Source organism: Anomaloglossus baeobatrachus, chromosome 2, assembly GCF_048569485.1.
Source record: "Anomaloglossus baeobatrachus isolate aAnoBae1 chromosome 2, aAnoBae1.hap1, whole genome shotgun sequence".
NCBI lineage: Eukaryota > Metazoa > Chordata > Amphibia > Anura > Aromobatidae > Anomaloglossus > Anomaloglossus baeobatrachus.
The window spans coordinates 285,746,397-285,766,493 of record NC_134354.1 but is presented as its reverse complement, the minus strand read 5'-3'; the positions used below and the strand labels follow the sequence as shown (position 1 = coordinate 285,766,493).

At 41.9% G+C, this 20,097-nt stretch overlaps 1 protein-coding gene across 1 annotated transcript in view; it reads right to left on the bottom strand.

Annotated features, from left to right (window-relative positions):
* Positions 1 to 20,097, bottom strand: part of LOC142289879 (platelet-activating factor acetylhydrolase 2, cytoplasmic-like) — a 241,623-nt gene that overhangs the window by 201,726 nt on the left and 19,800 nt on the right. Inside the window, 2 exon segments of the mRNA XM_075333822.1 lie at positions 19,010 to 19,123; positions 19,441 to 19,567. Of these exon segments, the coding sequence (XP_075189937.1) occupies positions 19,010 to 19,123; positions 19,441 to 19,567 (241 nt within the window).

Sequence of the window (20,097 nt, the reverse complement as noted above, 5' to 3'; positions counted from 1 at the left end):
ATCATGCAGCACTGCACTCACACTTCATACACCCTATAACCATATTCATAGTCCAGCATGTTATTATTACACTTTGTCAGACCTCTAGTGGTCATTACGCAGCACTGCGCTCACATTTCTTACACCCTATAACCATATTCATATCCAGCATGTTATTCTTACATCTTGTCAGACCTCTAGTGCTCATCATGCAGCACTGCGCTCACATTTCATGCGTCATATAACCATATTCATAGTCCAGCATGTTATTCTTACATTTTGTCAGACCTCTAGTGGTCATTATGCAGCACTGCGCTCACATTTCATGCACCCTATAACCATATTCATAGTCCAGCATGTTATTCTTACATCTTGTCAGACCTCTAGTGGTCATTATGCAGCACTGCGCTCACATTTCATGCACCCTATAACCATATTCATAGTCCAGCATGTTATTCTTACATCTTGTCAGACCTCTAGTGGTCATTATGCAGCACTGCGCTCACATTTCATGCACCCTATAACCATATTCTTAGTCTAGCAAGTTATTCTTACATCTTGTCAGGTCTCTAATGGTCATTACGCAGCACTGCACTCACATTTCATGCATCATATAACCATATTCATAGTCCAGCATGTTATTCTTACATCTTGTCAGACCGCTAGTGGTCATTACGCAGCACTGCGCTCACATTTCATGCACCCTATAACCATATTCATAGTCCAGCATGTTATTCTTACATCTTGTCAGACCTCTAGTGGTCATTATGCAGAACTGCGCTCACATTTCATGCATCAAATAACCATATTCATAGTCCAGCATGTTATTCTTACATCTTGTCAGGCCTCTAGTGGTCATTACGCAGCACTGCGCTCACATTTCATGCATCTTATAACCATATTCATAGTCCAGCATGTTATTCTTACATCTTGTTAGACCTCTAGTGGCCATCATACAGCACTGCGCTCACATTTCATACATCTTATAACCATATTCATAGTCCAGCATGTTATTCTTACATTTTTTCAGACCTCTAGTGGTCATCATGCAGCACTGCGCTCACATTTCATGCGTCATATAACCATATTCATAGTCCAGCATGTTATTCTCACATCTTGTCAGGCCTCTAGTGGTCATTATGCAGCACGGCGCTCACATTTCATGCACCCTATAACCATATTCATAGTCCAGCATGTTATTCTTTCATCTTGTCAGACCTCTAGTGGTCATCATGCAGCACTGCGCTCACATTTCATGCGTCATATAACCATATTCATAGTCCAGCATGTTATTCTCACATCTTGTCAGGCCTCTAGTGGTCATCATGCAGCACTGCGCTCACATTTCATGCATCTTATAACCATATTCATAGTCCAGCATGTTATTCTTTCAACTTGTCAGACCTCTAGTGGTCATTATGCAGCACTGCGCTCACATTTCATGCACCCTATAACTATATTCATAGTCCAGCATGTTATTCTTACATTTTGTCAGACCTCTAGTGGTCATTATGCAGCACTTCGCTCACATTTCATGCACCCTATAATCATATTCATAGTCCAGCATGTTATTCTTTCATCTTGTCAGACCTCTAGTGGTCATCATGCAGCACTGCACTCACATTTCATACACCCTATAACCATAATCATAGTCCAGCATGTTATTATTACACTTTGTCAGACCTCTAGTGGTCATTACGCAGCACTGCGCTCACATTTCTTACACCCTATAACCATATTCATAGTCCAGCATGTTATTCTTACATCTTGTCAGGCCTCTAGTTGTCATTACACAGCACTGCGCTCACATTTCATGCGTCATATAACCATATTCATAGTCCAGCATGTTATTCTTACATCTTGTCAGACCTCTAGTGGTCATTACGCAGCACTGCGCTCACATTTCATGCATCTTCTAACCATAGTCATAGTCCAGCATATTATTCTTTCATCTTGTCAGACTTCTAGTGGTCATTATGCAGCACTGCGCTCACATTTCATGCATCATATAACCATATTCATAGTCCAACATGTTATTCTTACATCTTGTCAGACCTATAGTGGTCATCATGCAGCACTGCGCTCACATTTCATACACCCTATAACCATATTCATGAGTCTAGCATGTTATCATTACACCTTGAAATAAACTGTGGGAAAAAAGGCGCAAAATAGGGTCTTATCCGGTATAACAAATGGAATAAGGAATGTGCAATGGAAGCACTCACCTGGTGGGGTTGTGTGAGTCACAACACCCCTAATCGCATAAAACAAACGTGGAAGGCAGCAGTCCTGCAATAGTAGAGTAGTTTCGGATGATAGGAGAAAAGCAGGTTAAATACCGCGCCAAACCACAGGAATCAAGATGAAGAAGTAATTCTCTTTTCTTTATTTTCACAGGTCTACGCGTTTCAAGGACATATCCGTCCTCTTCCTCAGGACAAATGCAGAGAACACCATAGCGAGCAGGAAGGCTGCAGGCTCCCATATATACATTGAAAAAAAAGCCACGTATGCAGTGATTACGTCATCAACCTCCTCATGGTTCAAAAGCACGTGGAGGAGTGAATAAAGCTCAGATTGTTGTCAAGAGGGGGGAAAAAAAGAGAAAAAAAGAGAGAGAAAAAAAAGGGGAAAAAAGGAAAAAAAGAAAAAAAGAAAAAAAGGGAGAAAAAAGAGAAGGAAAGGAAAGGGGGAATAAAAGCCGAAAAAATCAAAAAGGGGAGAAAAAATGGAGATGTGAATAACCATTGATGTGAATATATAAATTGAATTAAAGTGAATACAAAAAAAGTGTGTGCAGATGTTTTGCTGTTATCCATATGGTTAGTGTCTAAATGTGCATAAAATGTAAATGTATGAGGCAAAATTATATATGAAAAAGTTCATAAAAATGGGGAAGGGCGTGGGAAACTCAAAAGATGGTAAAAATGTGTGTTGCAACAAAAGGAGCATTGAAAAACCAGGGCGGGAGCGGTAACACCCGCTGTGGAGACATAAAGGATTTGACAGCGTGGGAAAATGTGATATGCGCCTGCGCAAGGGGTGAAATGAGGTGAACGCGTGTAAGAAGACTTGACAGCGTGGGAAAATATGATATGCGCCTGCGCGAAGGGTGAAATAATGTGAAAGCGTATAAACCAGAAAAAAAAAAACATTGAGCACTTGCGCAAAGGGGTGACTGCAGGTCAATAAGGGGGATGGGTTTGCACGAAATGGGGAAAAAAAAAAAAAAAAAGGGGCCGTATAGTTAATAATCTGCAGGAATGTGTGTTCGCAAAGAAAAAAAGGTTTACATTAAAAAAGGGGGGGCAAAACTAACGATCGGGGAAAAGGATGTATGTATTAGCCTAGTGGTGTATCTTACAACAATATATGTATTTATGAAAAAAATATTAGTTTGGGGTGGCAACTAAGAGGCCGGAAACACGTAGAAAATTAGAATGGTATAAAAAAGAAAATGAATGCACATACATATATGCGCACAAATATATCTACACAAACACATAATGCTATATTTATTACAAAAACGTATTTAAAAAGGAATTAATATAAAAGTGATTAGTATAAAAATAAGGTTTGTTGGGAAAAAGGATAATGAAAAAGTATAATGATTGGTAGAAAAAGGAGTGTATATGAGTGCATGGAATGAAGTTGCAAGAAGTGTTCAACATGGTCACAAATGGACCATGGGGAATTCCCGAGCAGGGGTAAAAGTATAGGCAAGATGATTACCAAAGAAAAAAAAGGGATAAATTAATGGTTGTAGGGAAATAAAAACGGGGATATAAAAAAATGGATATATATAAAAATATATATATATATGAAATATATAAAATATATAAAAAATATGTAAAAAATGTATATATAAAATGTGTGGGTGTAAGGAACCACGCAAAAATCAGTGTATATATATAGATAAGCTGATAAAAGAGTGGACAGATATAGAAAAAGAAAAATAAGTGCATGAAATAGTACAAAATACTTGAACCAATAAATCCACATAAAAGATATTAAATATATATATATAAAAAATTATTTAGCGTAAAAGAATAAAAGTAAAATCACATGGTAAAAAAAGAGATGTGTATGATTATATAAAAACTAAAATGACAAGTCCGTAATCAGATTCAGGCCCATTGGCTTCAAAGTGCCCAGTTTGTGTATCCAGAAGGATTCTTTTTTGCTCAGAACATCCATTCTATTGGGGTTATTAGAGGGGATTTGTTCAATGGGCGTAATGGAAAAGGCAAGAGTCTTGTTATGGGACAAAGTGCAGTGTCTGGAAAGTCCATGAAGCATGTAACCGATCCTGATGTTATATCTGTGTGAATTCAGGCGATTGTGGAGAGCTTGACAAGTCCTACCTATGTATTGTTTGCCACAATTACAATCAATGAGGTATACCACGAAATTGGATTGGCAGGTAAGATGGGCTTTGATGGGGAACTCTTCTGTGCCATTAGAAGATTTGAAGCTTGTACGCTTGTGACAAATTGTTTTGCAACAGAGGCAATTCTTTAAACCGCATCGGTAAGACCCTGAGGGAACAATGGGGTTAATCACTCTCGGAAAGGAAGTTCTGAGGCGGCTGGGGGCTAAAACATTCTTTATACTAGGGGCTCTTCTGAATGTAATACCAGGGATGGGGGGAAGGATGGTTTTTAGGAAAGGATCATTCAATAAAATATTCCAATGCTTGGAGAAAATATTCCTGATTTTAAGGTTATCACTGCTATAAGTGGTCAAAAAATTGAGGTGGAAAGAACCCTCATTATTACCAGAAACAGGGGTGATGGAGGTTTTAGGGGTGATCAAGTCCTTTTGCTCCAAAGTGGCGGCATTGTGGTATGCTCTTTGGATGAGAGTTTTGGGGTATTCTTTTTCCAAAAAACGATCCCTAAGTATTTTTACCTGATGGTTAAAGTCCTCCAGACGGGAACAGTTCTTTCTAATACGTTTATATTGGTTCCCTGGAATGTTTTCAAGCCATTTGGAGTAGTGCTCACTGTTAAAGTGGATGTATCCGTTAGTGTCCACTTGTTTAAAAAATGTTTTCGTCAATATTTTATTATCAGAATGAAATATGGTGAGATCCAAAAAATTGATTTCAGATTTGTGGTAGGTGGAAGTGAAAGTGAGACCCCAATCATTCCGATCCAGATGCTGCAGAAAAAATTCGATATTGCAGTGCTTATTGTCCCAAATGAAGATCAAATCGTCTATATAGCGTTTATACAGAATTATCTCACCCATAAACATGTCATTCTGGATAAATAATTGTTCAAAAATCCCCATAAAAAGATTAGCGTAAGCGCATGCTGCTCTAGAGCCCATTGCTGTGCCGAGCTTCTGATGATAGAGCTTATCCTCAAATGTGAAGAAATTGTTATCCAGCACAAATTCCATTGCTTCCAAAATAAAATTTTTTTGGGCAAACGGGATATTAATGTCATTCTCAAGAAATATAGACAAACATAGTAGGCCAAGATGATGTGCTATGTTGGAGTATAACGCAGACACATCTATGGTGAGAAATAAGAAGGATTCTTCCCACTCGATGCTACACAAGGAATTGATAAGGTGAGTGGAATCTCTCAGATGGCTATCCAAATTGAGTACATATGGTTGCATAAGTTGATCCAAATAAGCGGCCAGATTGGCACTGAGGGAATTAATGCCAGATATTATCGGTCTCCCGGGAGGATTAGAAAGACTCTTATGGATTTTTGGTAAATGATAAAAGAAGGCCATGCTGGGGTTTTTTATTGAAAGGAATTTTTCTTCTTGGGAATTAAAAATTTTTTTTTTTTTTTTTTTTTTTTTTTTGTGCTATTCCTTTCTGGATCAAGGCATGATAGGCTTGAACCGCGGTATCATATTTGCTGCTAGTGACCACCTCATAATAAATGGGATCTGATAAAATTCTATGTGCTTCTGCCAAATAGTCAGTTCTATCTTGAATGACAATACCCCCTCCCTTGTCAGCTGCTCGGATGATGATATCTCGGTTATCTCTGAGATTGGCTAGAGCTGATTTTTCATCACCGGTAAGATTATTTTGTGAATGTCTTTTGGCACTCATAGCTGTTTTTAGGTCCGTTAAAACTAGATCGCTGAAAGTTTTAATGTGGTGACCTTTATTTTCAAAGGGATAGAATTTAGATTTGGCTTTGCAGGTAGTATGGAGAAAAGGACTCGGTTCGGCAGTGGGCTGGAAATCATTACCCTTTATTAGAAAATGCCTCTTAAGTGTCAGCTTGCGAATGTAGCTCTGGACATCTAGAAAAACGTCAAACTCATTTGATCTTTTCGAGGGGCAGAAGGAAAGACCTTTGTTTAATAAGCTTATTTCATTTTTTAGGAGCGGGTAGCTGGAAAGGTTAAATATATTATTAGTGGGGGTTAGGCCCGAAGGGGTTAAATTAGCACTTTTTCTTTTTTGCTTGTGTTTGTTTCCTGCTCTGGTCCCTCTGTGAGGTTTTTTCTTTTTCTTACTGTAGAGTTTGGTGTCAGAAAATTTGTAATGAGATTGCGGTTTTTGGCTGGGGGCAAAAAAGGAACCAAGGGAGTGACAATATTGGAATTGTCCAAAGTGATAATCTCTCCAGCAGAAGGAAGGACTGAAGGGATGACTGAATTGGAGCAACTTGGTTGGGGGTCATCATGGATAGAGAGATCCATCAAATCTAAGATATCGTTATTGTGAGTACCTGAATCATTAATATGGAGGGTAGCTTCAGGAGCTGCATCTAACAGTGCTCTTTTCTTTTTGATCTCCTCGATCTGGGATCTGATAGAAGCTAGTTGCTGGCGGGTACTTACAGCACTGGTTGGGCAGGGGGAGGTGTTGGAATTCGTGTTCAGGGAGACAGCTGGATTGGGTGGTTGATGTGAAATAGTTTCTTTAGTTTTGGAAACAGTTACTGTCTGGGCCTGAGAAAAAACTTCATCAGCCAGAAGATCGATTTTATCGGGTATACGATCAGGTGGACATGAAGCCCCTGCATTAAGGGGCCTGACAGGAGGTATGGGGGGTGGATAATTTTCTTTGTCATTGGTGGGTACAAGGGTTTTGTCAAGATTGTTTCTGTTGTTCCGATATTTACTATTGGAGAAATATCTATAGGAAGTGGAGCTAGAATTCCTATTGCCCCTGGTTGGGGCAGTTGACAAGTTACTGGTAAGAACGACATTTGGTTTGTGGAGTTTGTCAAGTCTATCTCTTTGCAGCTTCTTGGATTTCCTGATGATAGTGTCGTGTTCAAGTTGAGCAAGACGTGTGCTGATGCTAGAGTTCAGATTCCTATATTCTGGGTGCCATTTGAAACGAGAAAGCTCCTCATAAAGGTCATTAATAAGACGGGTTGAAACATCTGAAATGTGTGTCCTTTTCGTGTGCAAACATTTGAGCATACCTTGCATGCAGGTGGAGAATAGTCCATCCCATTCTGCGGAGAAAGAGGTATCCTGGGGGTAGGGAGAAATACGGTGGATGTTGAGTCCTCTGGGGCACAAGTTTTCATCCATGTAAATGGACAGAAACCTGGCATCCAGATTGAAATGTAGTTCCTCTTTTAGTGCATCCTCCAGACGGTGGAAAAACTTCCTCATGGATGAGGAATCCTCTTCGGAAAAGGTGAGCGGTGTAACGGAATCCGATCCAGGGTCACGGCTTTCCAGGGACCCGACAGTCTGCTGTATCAATCTTTCTCTGGAGGAAAGCCGATTCTCGAAGTAATCCATGGTAATGTGCTTGGATGTGCTTAGTGCTGGGTGCGGAGCCCTCTGCTGCCCAAGACCCACAAGGAGATAGGTGTGGGGATCCAATCCCGAGATCCAGAAAATGAAATAAACTGTGGGAAAAAAGGCGCAAAATAGGGTCTTATCCGGTATAACAAATGGAATAAGGAATGTGCAATGGAAGCACTCACCTGGTGGGGTTGTGTGAGTCACAACACCCCTAATCGCATAAAACAAACGTGGAAGGCAGCAGTCCTGCAATAGTAGAGTAGTTTCGGATGATAGGAGAAAAGCAGGTTAAATACCGCGCCAAACCACAGGAATCAAGATGAAGAAGTAATTCTCTTTTCTTTATTTTCACAGGTCTACGCGTTTCAAGGACATATCCGTCCTCTTCCTCAGGACAAATGCAGAGAACACCATAGCGAGCAGGAAGGCTGCAGGCTCCCATATATACATTGAAAAATCCTCCCGGGAGACCGATAATATCTGGCATTAATTCCCTCAGTGCCAATCTGGCCGCTTATTTGGATCAACTTATGCAACCATATGTACTCAATTTGGATAGCCATCTGAGAGATTCCACTCACCTTATCAATTCCTTGTGTAGCATCGAGTGGGAAGAATCCTTCTTATTTCTCACCATAGATGTGTCTGCGTTATACTCCAACATAGCACATCATCTTGGCCTACTATGTTTGTCTATATTTCTTGAGAATGACATTAATATCCCGTTTGCCCAAAAAAATTTTATTTTGGAAGCAATGGAATTTGTGCTGGATAACAATTTCTTCACATTTGAGGATAAGCTCTATCATCAGAAGCTCGGCACAGCAATGGGCTCTAGAGCAGCATGCGCTTACGCTAATCTTTTTATGGGGATTTTTGAACAATTATTTATCCAGAATGACATGTTTATGGGTGAGATAATTCTGTATAAACGCTATATAGACGATTTGATCTTCATTTGGGACAATAAGCACTGCAATATCGAATTTTTTCTGCAGCATCTGGATCGGAATGATTGGGGTCTCACTTTCACTTCCACCTACCACAAATCTGAAATCAATTTTTTGGATCTCACCATATTTCATTCTGATAATAAAATATTGACGAAAACATTTTTTAAACAAGTGGACACTAACGGATACATCCACTTTAACAGTGAGCACTACTCCAAATGGCTTGAAAACATTCCAGGGAACCAATATAAACGTATTAGAAAGAACTGTTCCCGTCTGGAGGACTTTAACCATCAGGTAAAAATACTTAGGGATCGTTTTTTGGAAAAAGAATACCCCAAAACTCTCATCCAAAGAGCATACCACAATGCCGCCACTTTGGAGCAAAAGGACTTGATCACCCCTAAAACCTCCATCACCCCTGTTTCTGGTAATAATGAGGGTTCTTTCCACCTCAATTTTTTGACCACTTATAGCAGTGATAACCTTAAAATCAGGAATATTTTCTCCAAGCATTGGAATATTTTATTGAATGATCCTTTCCTAAAAACCATCCTTCCCCCCATCCCTGGTATTACATTCAGAAGAGCCCCTAGTATAAAGAATGTTTTAGCCCCCAGCCGCCTCAGAACTTCCTTTCCGAGAGTGATTAACCCCATTGTTCCCTCAGGGTCTTACCGATGCGGTTTAAAGAATTGCCTCTGTTGCAAAACAATTTGTCACAAGCGTACAAGCTTCAAATCTTCTAATGGCACAGAAGAGTTCCCCATCAAAGCCCATCTTACCTGCCAATCCAATTTCGTGGTATACCTCATTGATTGTAATTGTGGCAAACAATACATAGGTAGGACTTGTCAAGCTCTCCACAATCGCCTGAATTCACACAGATATAACATCAGGATCGGTTACATGCTTCATGGACTTTCCAGACACTGCACTTTGTCCCATAACAAGACTCTTGCCTTTTCCATTACGCCCATTGAACAAATCCCCTCTAATAACCCCAATAGAATGGATGTTCTGAGCAAAAAAGAATCCTTCTGGATACACAAACTGGGCACTTTGAAGCCAATGGGCCTGAATCTGATTACGGACTTGTCATTTTAGTTTTTATATAATCATACACATCTCTTTTTTTACCATGTGATTTTACTTTTATTCTTTTACGCTAAATAATTTTTTATATATATATATTTAATATCTTTTATGTGGATTTATTGGTTCAAGTATTTTGTACTATTTCATGCACTTATTTTTCTTTTTCTATATCTGTCCACTCTTTTATCAGCTTATCTATATATATACACTGATTTTTGCGTGGTTCCTTACACCCACACATTTTATATATACATTTTTTACATATTTTTTATATATTTTATATATTTCATATATATATATATTTTTATATATATCCATTTTTTTATATCCCCGTTTTTATTTCCCTACAACCATTAATTTATCCCTTTTTTTTCTTTGGTAATCATCTTGCCTATACTTTTACCCCTGCTCGGGAATTCCCCATGGTCCATTTGTGACCATGTTGAACACTTCTTGCAACTTCATTCCATGCACTCATATACACTCCTTTTTCTACCAATCATTATACTTTTTCATTATCCTTTTTCCCAACAAACCTTATTTTTATACTAATCACTTTTATATTAATTCCTTTTTAAATACGTTTTTGTAATAAATATAGCATTATGTGTTTGTGTAGATATATTTGTGCGCATATATGTATGTGCATTCATTTTCTTTTTTATACCATTCTAATTTTCTACGTGTTTCCGGCCTCTTAGTTGCCACCCCAAACTAATATTTTTTTCATAAATACATATATTGTTGTAAGATACACCACTAGGCTAATACATACATCCTTTTCCCCGATCGTTAGTTTTGCCCCCCCTTTTTTAATGTAAACCTTTTTTTCTTTGCGAACACACATTCCTGCAGATTATTAACTATACGGCCCCTTTTTTTTTTTTTTTTTCCCCATTTCGTGCAAACCCATCCCCCTTATTGACCTGCAGTCACCCCTTTGCGCAAGTGCTCAATGTTTTTTTTTTTCTGGTTTATACGCTTTCACATTATTTCACCCTTCGCGCAGGCGCATATCATATTTTCCCACGCTGTCAAGTCTTCTTACACGCGTTCACCTCATTTCACCCCTTGCGCAGGCGCATATCACATTTTCCCACGCTGTCAAATCCTTTATGTCTCCACAGCGGGTGTTACCGCTCCCGCCCTGGTTTTTCAATGCTCCTTTTGTTGCAACACACATTTTTACCATCTTTTGAGTTTCCCACGCCCTTCCCCATTTTTATGAACTTTTTCATATATAATTTTGCCTCATACATTTACATTTTATGCACATTTAGACACTAACCATATGGATAACAGCAAAACATCTGCACACACTTTTTTTGTATTCACTTTAATTCAATTTATATATTCACATCAATGGTTATTCACATCTCCATTTTTTCTCCCCTTTTTGATTTTTTCGGCTTTTATTCCCCCTTTCCTTTCCTTCTCTTTTTTCTCCCTTTTTTTCTTTTTTTCCTTTTTTCCCCTTTTTTTTCTCTCTCTTTTTTTCTCTTTTTTTCCCCCCTCTTGACAACAATCTGAGCTTTATTCACTCCTCCACGTGCTTTTGAACCATGAGGAGGTTGATGACGTAATCACTGCATACGTGGCTTTTTTTTCAATGTATATATGGGAGCCTGCAGCCTTCCTGCTCGCTATGGTGTTCTCTGCATTTGTCCTGAGGAAGAGGACGGATATGTCCTTGAAACGCGTAGACCTGTGAAAATAAAGAAAAGAGAATTACTTCTTCATCTTGATTCCTGTGGTTTGGCGCGGTATTTAACCTGCTTTTCTCCTATCATCCGGATCATTACACCTTGTCAGACCTCTAGAGGTCATTAAGCAGCACTGCACTCACATTTCATGCACCCTATAACCATATTCATAGTCCAGCATGTTATTCTTACACCTTGTCAGACCTCTAGTGGTCATCATGCAGCACTGCGCTCACATTTCATGCATCATATAACCATATTCATAGTCCGGCATGTTAGTCTTGTATCTTGTCAGACCTCTAGTGGCCATCATGCAGCACTGCACTCACATTTCATACACCCTATAACCATATTCATAGTCCAGCATGTTATTCTTACATCTTGTAAGACCTCTAGTGGTCATTACGCAGCACTGCACTCACATTCCATGCATCATATAACCATATTCATAGTCCAGCATGTTATTCTTACATCTTGTCAGACCTCTAGTGCTCATAACGCAGCACTGCACTCACATTTCATGCATCTTATAACTATATTCATAGTTCAGCATGTTATTCTTACATCTTATCAGACCTCTAATGGTCATCATGCAGCACTGCGCTCACATTTCATGCACACTATAACCATATTCATATCCAGCATGTTATTCTTACATCTTGTTAGACCTCTAGTGGCCATCATACAGCACTGCGCTCATAATTCATGCACCCTATAACCAAATTCATAGTCCAGCATGTTATTCTTACTTCTTGTCAGACCTCTAGTGGTCATTATGCAGCACTGCGCTCACATCTTATGCACCCTATAATAATATGCATAGTCCAGCATGTTATTCTTTCATGGTGTCAGACCTCTAGTGGTCATTAAGCAGCACTGCACTCACATTTCATGCATCTTACAACCATATTCATAGTCCATCATGTTATTCTTGCATCTTGTCAGACCTTTAGTCAGTGCTTTTTTTGCGGCGGTACGTGCCGGTACGTAGTACCGGAAAATCCGAAGAGCGCTGAGGGAAAGCACCTCTGCCTCTGTCCACATGGCTAATTTGTAAACTATGCAAATTAGCCATGTGTGGAGCGGAGGCACAAGCATAGCAGCTACTGGAGCTGCAGGACCTGCAAAGATGTCACGTACACAGCGTCTGTCTGGCGTGCCAGGGTAGCGGGGAAACCCCCTGTAGGACCTGACCTTGTGTTCAATCTAAGCTGTCCCCGGCAGCCTGCAGGGGCCCCCGCTGGGTGTATTAACATGACCTGTGGCCGCGGCTCCTTAGACCATCTGGCAGCCGCCGCAGGTGATAAAAATACTGCACTGCAGGCAGCCGTCAGATGACAGCGCCAGTAGCTACACGGGGGGCAGAGGGGGCGTTCCTGACCTGGAGGAGAGCACACAAATTATGAGCAGCAGCGCTGCAGGGGCAGAGCAGAAAGCTCCTTCCTACAGGAAGAAGATGCACGAGAAGAATGACCTGCGGTGATGTCATGCATATGTAACCGTGTAGGAGGAGCCGGGCAGGAGCTGCTGACCGAGGAAGATGTGAGCACAGTACTTAGGGATGATGGTGGTGGGGGGGATGCAGGGTGAGTGGTATATGGGGGGTCCAGATTGTGACAGAGGAGTGTTAAGGGATACTATCTGTGTGGGACATGGGGCTTCAGTGTGTTTTTGAGATAGGGGCAATTTGTGGTACAGCCAGTCTGTGAGATATGCAGGACATGGAGGTGCTGGGTGTGTGTGAGATATGCAGGACATGGAGGTGCTGGGTATGTCTGAGATGTGCAGGACATGAGGATGCTGGGTGTGTGTGTGTGTGTGTGTGTGTGTGTGTGTGTGTGTGTGTGTGTGTGTGTGTGAGATATGCAGGGCATGAGGATGCTGGGTGTGTGAGATATGCAGGGCATGAGGGTGCTGGGTGTGTAAGATATGCAGGGCATGAGGGCGCTGGGTGTGTGAGATATGTAGGGCATGAGGGTGCAGGGTGTGTGTGATTTGGGGGTGCTGGGTGTGTGTGATTTAAGGGTGCACGGTGTGTGCAGAAGTCCCTGCTGTGTGACATGGGTAAAGTCCACACAGTAACCATATATCAGTAGGGATTAGGGAAAGAGGGATAGCAGCAGTCAGAGCATGGGATGGGATTGGTAAAGCTGGGTGCTGAGCTGAGAGAATGAGGCTCTTTTCCTCATCACCCAGAACATAGAAAAGCTGGGAGCTGAGGAAAAGAACCGAGTGTCCAGAGTCCAAGCGTCAGTATCCTGTACCCCCAGTGACAGTGTCAGTATCCAGTACCCCCAGTGTTAGTGTCATTATCCTGTACCCCCAGTGTCAGTGTCTTTATCCTGTACCCCCAGTGTCAGTGTCATTATCCTGTACCCCCAGTGTCAGTGTCATTATCCTGTACCCCCAGTGTCAGTGTCATTATCCTGTACCCCAGTGTCAGTGTCAGTATCCTGTACCCCGAGTGTCAGTGTTATTATCCTGTACCCCCAGTGTCAGTGTTATTATCCTGTACCCCCAGTGTCAGTGTCATTATCCTGTACCCCCATTGTCAGTGTCATTATCTTGTACCTCTAGTGTCAGTGTCATTATCCTGTACCCCAGTGTCAGCGTCATTATCCTGTACCCCAGTGTCAGTGTCATTATCCTGTACCCCCAGTGTCAGCATCATTATCCTGTACCCCCAGTGTCAGTGTCATTATCCTGTACCCCCAGTGTCAGTATCATTATCCTGTACCCCCAGTGTCATTATCCTGTACCCCCAGTGTCAGTGTCATTATCCTGTACCCCCAGTGTCAGTATCCTGTACCCCCAGTGTCAGTGTCATTATCCTGTACCCCCAGTGTCAGCATCATTATCCTGTACCCCCAGTGTCAGTGTCATTATCCTGTACCCCCAGTGTCAGTATCATTATCCTGTGCCCCCAGTGTCATTATCCTGTACCCCCAGTGTCAGTGTCATTATCCTGTACCCCCAGTGTCAGTGTCAGTATCCTGTACCCCCAGTGTCAGTGTCAGTATCCTGTACCCCCAGTGTCAGTGTTATTATCCAGTACCCCAGTGTCAGTGTCAGTATCCTGTACCCGCAGTGTCAGTGTTATTATCCAGTACCCCAGTGTCAGTGTCAGTATCCTGTACCCCCAGTGTCAGTGTTATTATCCTGTACCCCCAATGTCAGTGTCAGTATCCTGTACCCGCAGTGTCAGTGTCAGTATCCTGTACCCCCAGTGTCAGTGTCAGTATCCTGTACCCGCAGTGTCAGTGTCAGTATCCTGTACCCCCAGTGTCAGAGTCATTATCCTGGACCCCATTGTCAGTGTCATTATCCTGTACCCCCATTGTCAGTGTCATTATCTTGTACTCCCAGTGTCATTATCCTGTACCTCTAGTGTCAGTATGCGATCTGACATATTAGCAGACGCATATTTGCCCTAATAGCTGCTCCCTACCCATACCTGTGCTTTAAAATTGTGTAATATGAAAGTAATAAAAAAACATTTTATTACTTTCATATTTCCTATGTAGATTACAGAGCCGCTGGCCCTATGGGCGGCGCCTTGCCCTATGGGCGTCTGCATACATTCCGTGGTATCACGCCCCTCATTCTATCCTGCGCATGTTTATACTTACCATTGTGGCAGACTTCTCTTCTGGGTTCTCTTTGTCAGTTTCAGACGCGCATGCGCAGTGCGCAACTGAAGCCAGCGAGTGACTCCTCCTCAATCTAAGCCGCCGGCGCCTGAAAGCACCCACCCCCTCGCTCCTTGCCTCAGAGAGATGCGTACCAGCAAATATTTTTTTACAAAAAAAGCACTGCCTATAGTGGTCATCATGCAGCACTGCACTCACAATTCATGCATCCTATAACCATATTCATAGTCCAGCATGTTATTCTTGTATCTTGTCAAGCGTCTAGTGGTCATTATACAGCACTGCGCTCACATTTCATGCATCATATAACCATATTCATAGTCCAGCATGTCATTCTTGTATCTTGTCAGGCCTCTAGTGGTCATTATGCAGCACTGCGCTCACATTTCATGCATCATATAACCATATTCATAGTCCAGCATGTTATTCTTACTTCTTGTCAGGACTCTAGTGGTTATAACGCAGCACTGCGCTCACATTTCATGCATCATATAACCATATTCATAGTCCAGCATGTTATTCTTACATCTTGTCAGACCTCTAGTGGTCATCATGCAGCACTGCGCTCACATTTCATGCACCCTATAACCATATTCATAGTCCAGCATGTTATTCTTACTTCTTGTCAGGACTCTAGTGGTCATAACGCAGCACTGCGCTCACATTTCATGCACCCTATAACCATATTCATAGTCCAGCATGTTATTCTTCCATCTTGTCAGGCCTCTAGTGGTCATCATGCAGCACTGCACTCACATTTCATGCATCTTCTAACCATATTCATAGTCCAGCATGTTATTCTTCCATCTTGTCAGACCTCTAGTGGTCATCATGCAGCACTGCGCTCACATTTTATGCACCCTATAACCATATTCATAGTCCAGCATGTTATTCTTCCATCTTGTCAGGCCTCTAGTGGTCATCATGCAGCACTGCACTCACATTTCATGCATCTTCTAACCATATTCATAGTCCAGCATGTTATTCTTCCATCTTGTCAGACCTCTAGTGGTCATCATGCAGCACTGCGCTCACATTTCATGCACCCTATAACCATATTCATAGTCCAGCGTGTTATTCTTACATCTTGTCAGGACTCTAGTGGTCATTATGAGGCACTGCGCTCACATTTCATGCACCCTATAACCATATTCATAGTCCAGTATGCTATAATTACATCTTGTCAGACCTCTAGTGGTCATTATGAGGCACTGCGCTCACATTTCATGCACCCTATAACCATATTCATAGTCCAGCATGTTATTCTTGTATCTTGTCAGACCTCTAGTGGTCATTATGCAGCACTGCACTGAAATTTCATGCACCCTATAACCATATTCATAGTCCAGCATGTTATTCTTTCATCTTGTCAGGCCTCTAGTGGTCGTTATGCAGCACTGCGCTCACATTTCATGCATCTTATAACTATATTCATAGTCCAGCATGTTATTGTTACACCTTTTCAGGCCTCTAGTGGTCATTACTCAGCACTGCGCTCACATTTCATGCACCCTATAACCATATTCATAGTCCAGCATGTCATTGTTACACCTTTGCAGACCTCTAGAGGTCATTATGCAGCACTACACTCACATTTCAGATATCCTATAACAGTCATGGCGAACCTTTCACAGGCCGAGTGCCCAAACTGTAGCCCTAAACCCATTTTTTTTTCCGAAGTGCCAACCAATCCTATTATGTAAACAATTGATTGTAACCTTACCTTTGCCGTCTTCTCTTCTCCTCAGCAGGGGGCATCACGCTCATGCTTACCACACATTGAAGCTGAGCCCTTTCCAGACACAGCAGTTGGATTGATCTTTCTGGGAAAAATTGCAGCATATTAGACAGAGATTTTAGCCTGGAATGCAATCAGATGTCACCCTGTAATCCACATCTACATTTTAAAGTCTGAACATCCTGAAAAGAGTTGCTCCCTTTTCATTGTTAGTTGTCCCCCTTCCTGGCCACTTCCTGGTAAACATGTCTCCCATCCTGATATATATTTCCTACATTCTGGTATATTTGTCCCCATCATGGCACCATCCTGGAAAATGTACCCCATTTCTGGTAAATGTCCTCCATTCTGGTAAATGTACCCCATCATTGTAAATATATCCCATCCTGGCATTTTCCCCCATGCTGTTAAATGACCCCATCCTGGTAAATGTACACCATTCAGGCATGTTCCCTTATCCTAGTAAATATGTCCCCTTTCCTGGTAAACGTACCCCACCCTGATAAATATCACCCTTCCTGCTAAATGTTCCCCATCCTGGCATTTTTCCTCATCCTGGCATGTTCATGTACCCCCATCCTGGCATGTTTCCCCCCATCCTGGTAAATGTATCCCCCATCCTGGTAAATGTACCCCTTCCTGGCATGTTCCCCTTCCTGCTGAATGTACCCCATCCTGGCATGTTTCCCCCATCCTTGCAGCCATGTTTCCCCCATCCTTGCAGTCATGTTTCCCCCATCTTTGCAGCCATGTTTCTCTCCATCTTTGCACGTTTCCCCCAATCTTTGCACGTTTCCCCCATCCTTGCAGCCATGTTTGCCCCGTGCTCTCCATGTTCCCCCGTGCCCTCTTTGTTTGCCCCGTGCCCTCTTTGTTTGCCCCGTGCCCTCTTTGTTTGCCCCGTGCCCTCTTTGTTTGCCCCGTGCCCTTTTTGTTTGCGCCGTGCTCTGTATGCCCCGTGCTGGCTCTGTCCCCCCATACCTTGGCACAGCCGCACACAGCTTAAAAATAAAAAAAAATTCACCTTACAGCCCCTGCTGCGCGCCGCTGGGTCCTCAGTCAGTTCAGTTCCCGCGCGGCCACAAGACGCCGGCGCTGCCTACTGACGCTCCTTTGTCTCCTAGGCAACAGGCCTGCGGCCCAGGAGAGTAGGCGTGTCAGAAGGAGGAGAGATGTCTCCTCTGCTAAACACAACTTTGAACTGCCGGCGCGATCACACCGATAGTTCAAAGTGGCTCAGTGTGGTGACAGCGCGCGTGCCAGCAAAAAGGGCTCTGCGTGCCCAGTCTGGCACGCGTGCCATAGGTTCGCCATCACTGTCCTATAACCATATTCATAGTCCAGCATTTTATTTTCACATCTCGTCAGACATGTAATGTTCACCATGTAGCACTGCGTTAAGCGTATCCTAATTATTGCTATAAATGCCATATATTTACATGATTATGAATCATCTACAGATTTTTCTGATGTTGTGTGACACTAATGGAGGATAGGAGCTTTTGGGATGACAAGTACACCCTGGAGCAATATATGCTCTGGTGCTGTCCTATAATGGTGTGATACAATAAACTGCTACAATCTATTATCATGGTAAAAAACATAGAAGGAGCTGAAGATAATTATTCTAGTTTCCAGTGATTAAACAAAGATTTGATTACATAGTGCATGGTAACCCCGTAAGGTCTCATTCACATTCACATTTTGCGTATTTAAAAGCATGGAGCAATTTTCACAGGCAATTTGGATCATATTTTCATGTGTTTGGTCAATGCGTCAGTTTTCACTATCAATATTTCATCACTGATTTTCTGATAAGGGAAAAATCGCAGACTCATGACTGTCAGTGATCGCTCATGGACCCATAGACTTGCATGGGTAATTATGGGTATATGAAAAACAGAAGTGTGAATGAGTCCTTAGCATGCTGCGGAGCATTGTCTTTTTCTCCAGTCAATATAATAGTGTACAGATTAGAATTCAGTTGTTTTTGGGGGGAGTCGGTGGGAGATGAAGGGATCCCGCACTAACACTGCAGACCGCACTCTCTGTAGGCCCAAACACTAATCAGAATAATCAGTAATGTACTGTTGTCTGCATGTTCTTGGTGACACCTACCTAATAGTTAAAGCATACCTTTAATGTCTGTAAGCTGAAGCCAGGCTCCAAAATGTTAGATACCGAGCGTCCTTTATCTATATCCCCCAAAATTCTCACCGCTCTGATGCATTCACTGACTCTTTGGTGAACCTAGAAATGTGATGTAAAGATTGTTATCCACCTTATGTTGCCATCATTAATAACAGAGCTCCTGGCGGACCCCATTATAAGTAAAAGAATTCATCCAGCAGAATTCATTAAGATCCACTGAAATTCCTATGCTTCATGGCTGATATCACTCCTTTATGAACGGCAGTCATATCGGTACTGAGAACAGAGCCTTAAAGGACACTATTGGATGTCATCACCAGAACGTTTACATACCCCACAGAATACCACATAGAGTTACAGTACTTTAGTGGTCATACATACAATCCAGATCATCATTGCTCTGTGAGAGGAAATACCTGATAGTTCCGGAGATAAAACTCTTTCATTCCTGGTTGCACTTTTTTAAATGGGACCCAGATCTCCTGCAGGGGTGTGCCGGCATCTCCATCCGAAAAATGGTATGTAGCACAGGCAGAACCGTCCCTGTGACATGAGGATATTATTCATGGTACAGAAAACTCGATATGTAAGTCATTTCACCGTCATCACTGGCAACAGTTTATCAGTGTCTGCTTATCTATTGTATATATATTGACACCCTTACTATGGAAATAATAATTCTGGTAGTCAAATAAGCGAACATGGTTGGTGGCATTTTGATAGAATGCACTGTATGTGGAAGAACCAGGAATACTTGTCAACTGTCACATGGTGGTACCACATGTCATTTTCCCAGGTCAAAAAAATATATCGACTGCTAGTTAAAGTCTCAGACAATATTTTATAACCCTGCACTGCCTTTGCTGACAACAATAAAAAATTGTTTCCTGTTTTTGTTTATGTTCTAAAGGGTAACGTTTCTCTTTGTGGAAAATGACAAGTCGAACAAGCCAGTGTAAGGAGGCTTATAAGCCATGAAATGCTCCTTTGGGAAATTGAATGTGCAAATTGCCTTAGGAGAAGTTAGAGGACAAAAGGAGGAAGACATGGATTTCATAGCCACCAACTGGAAT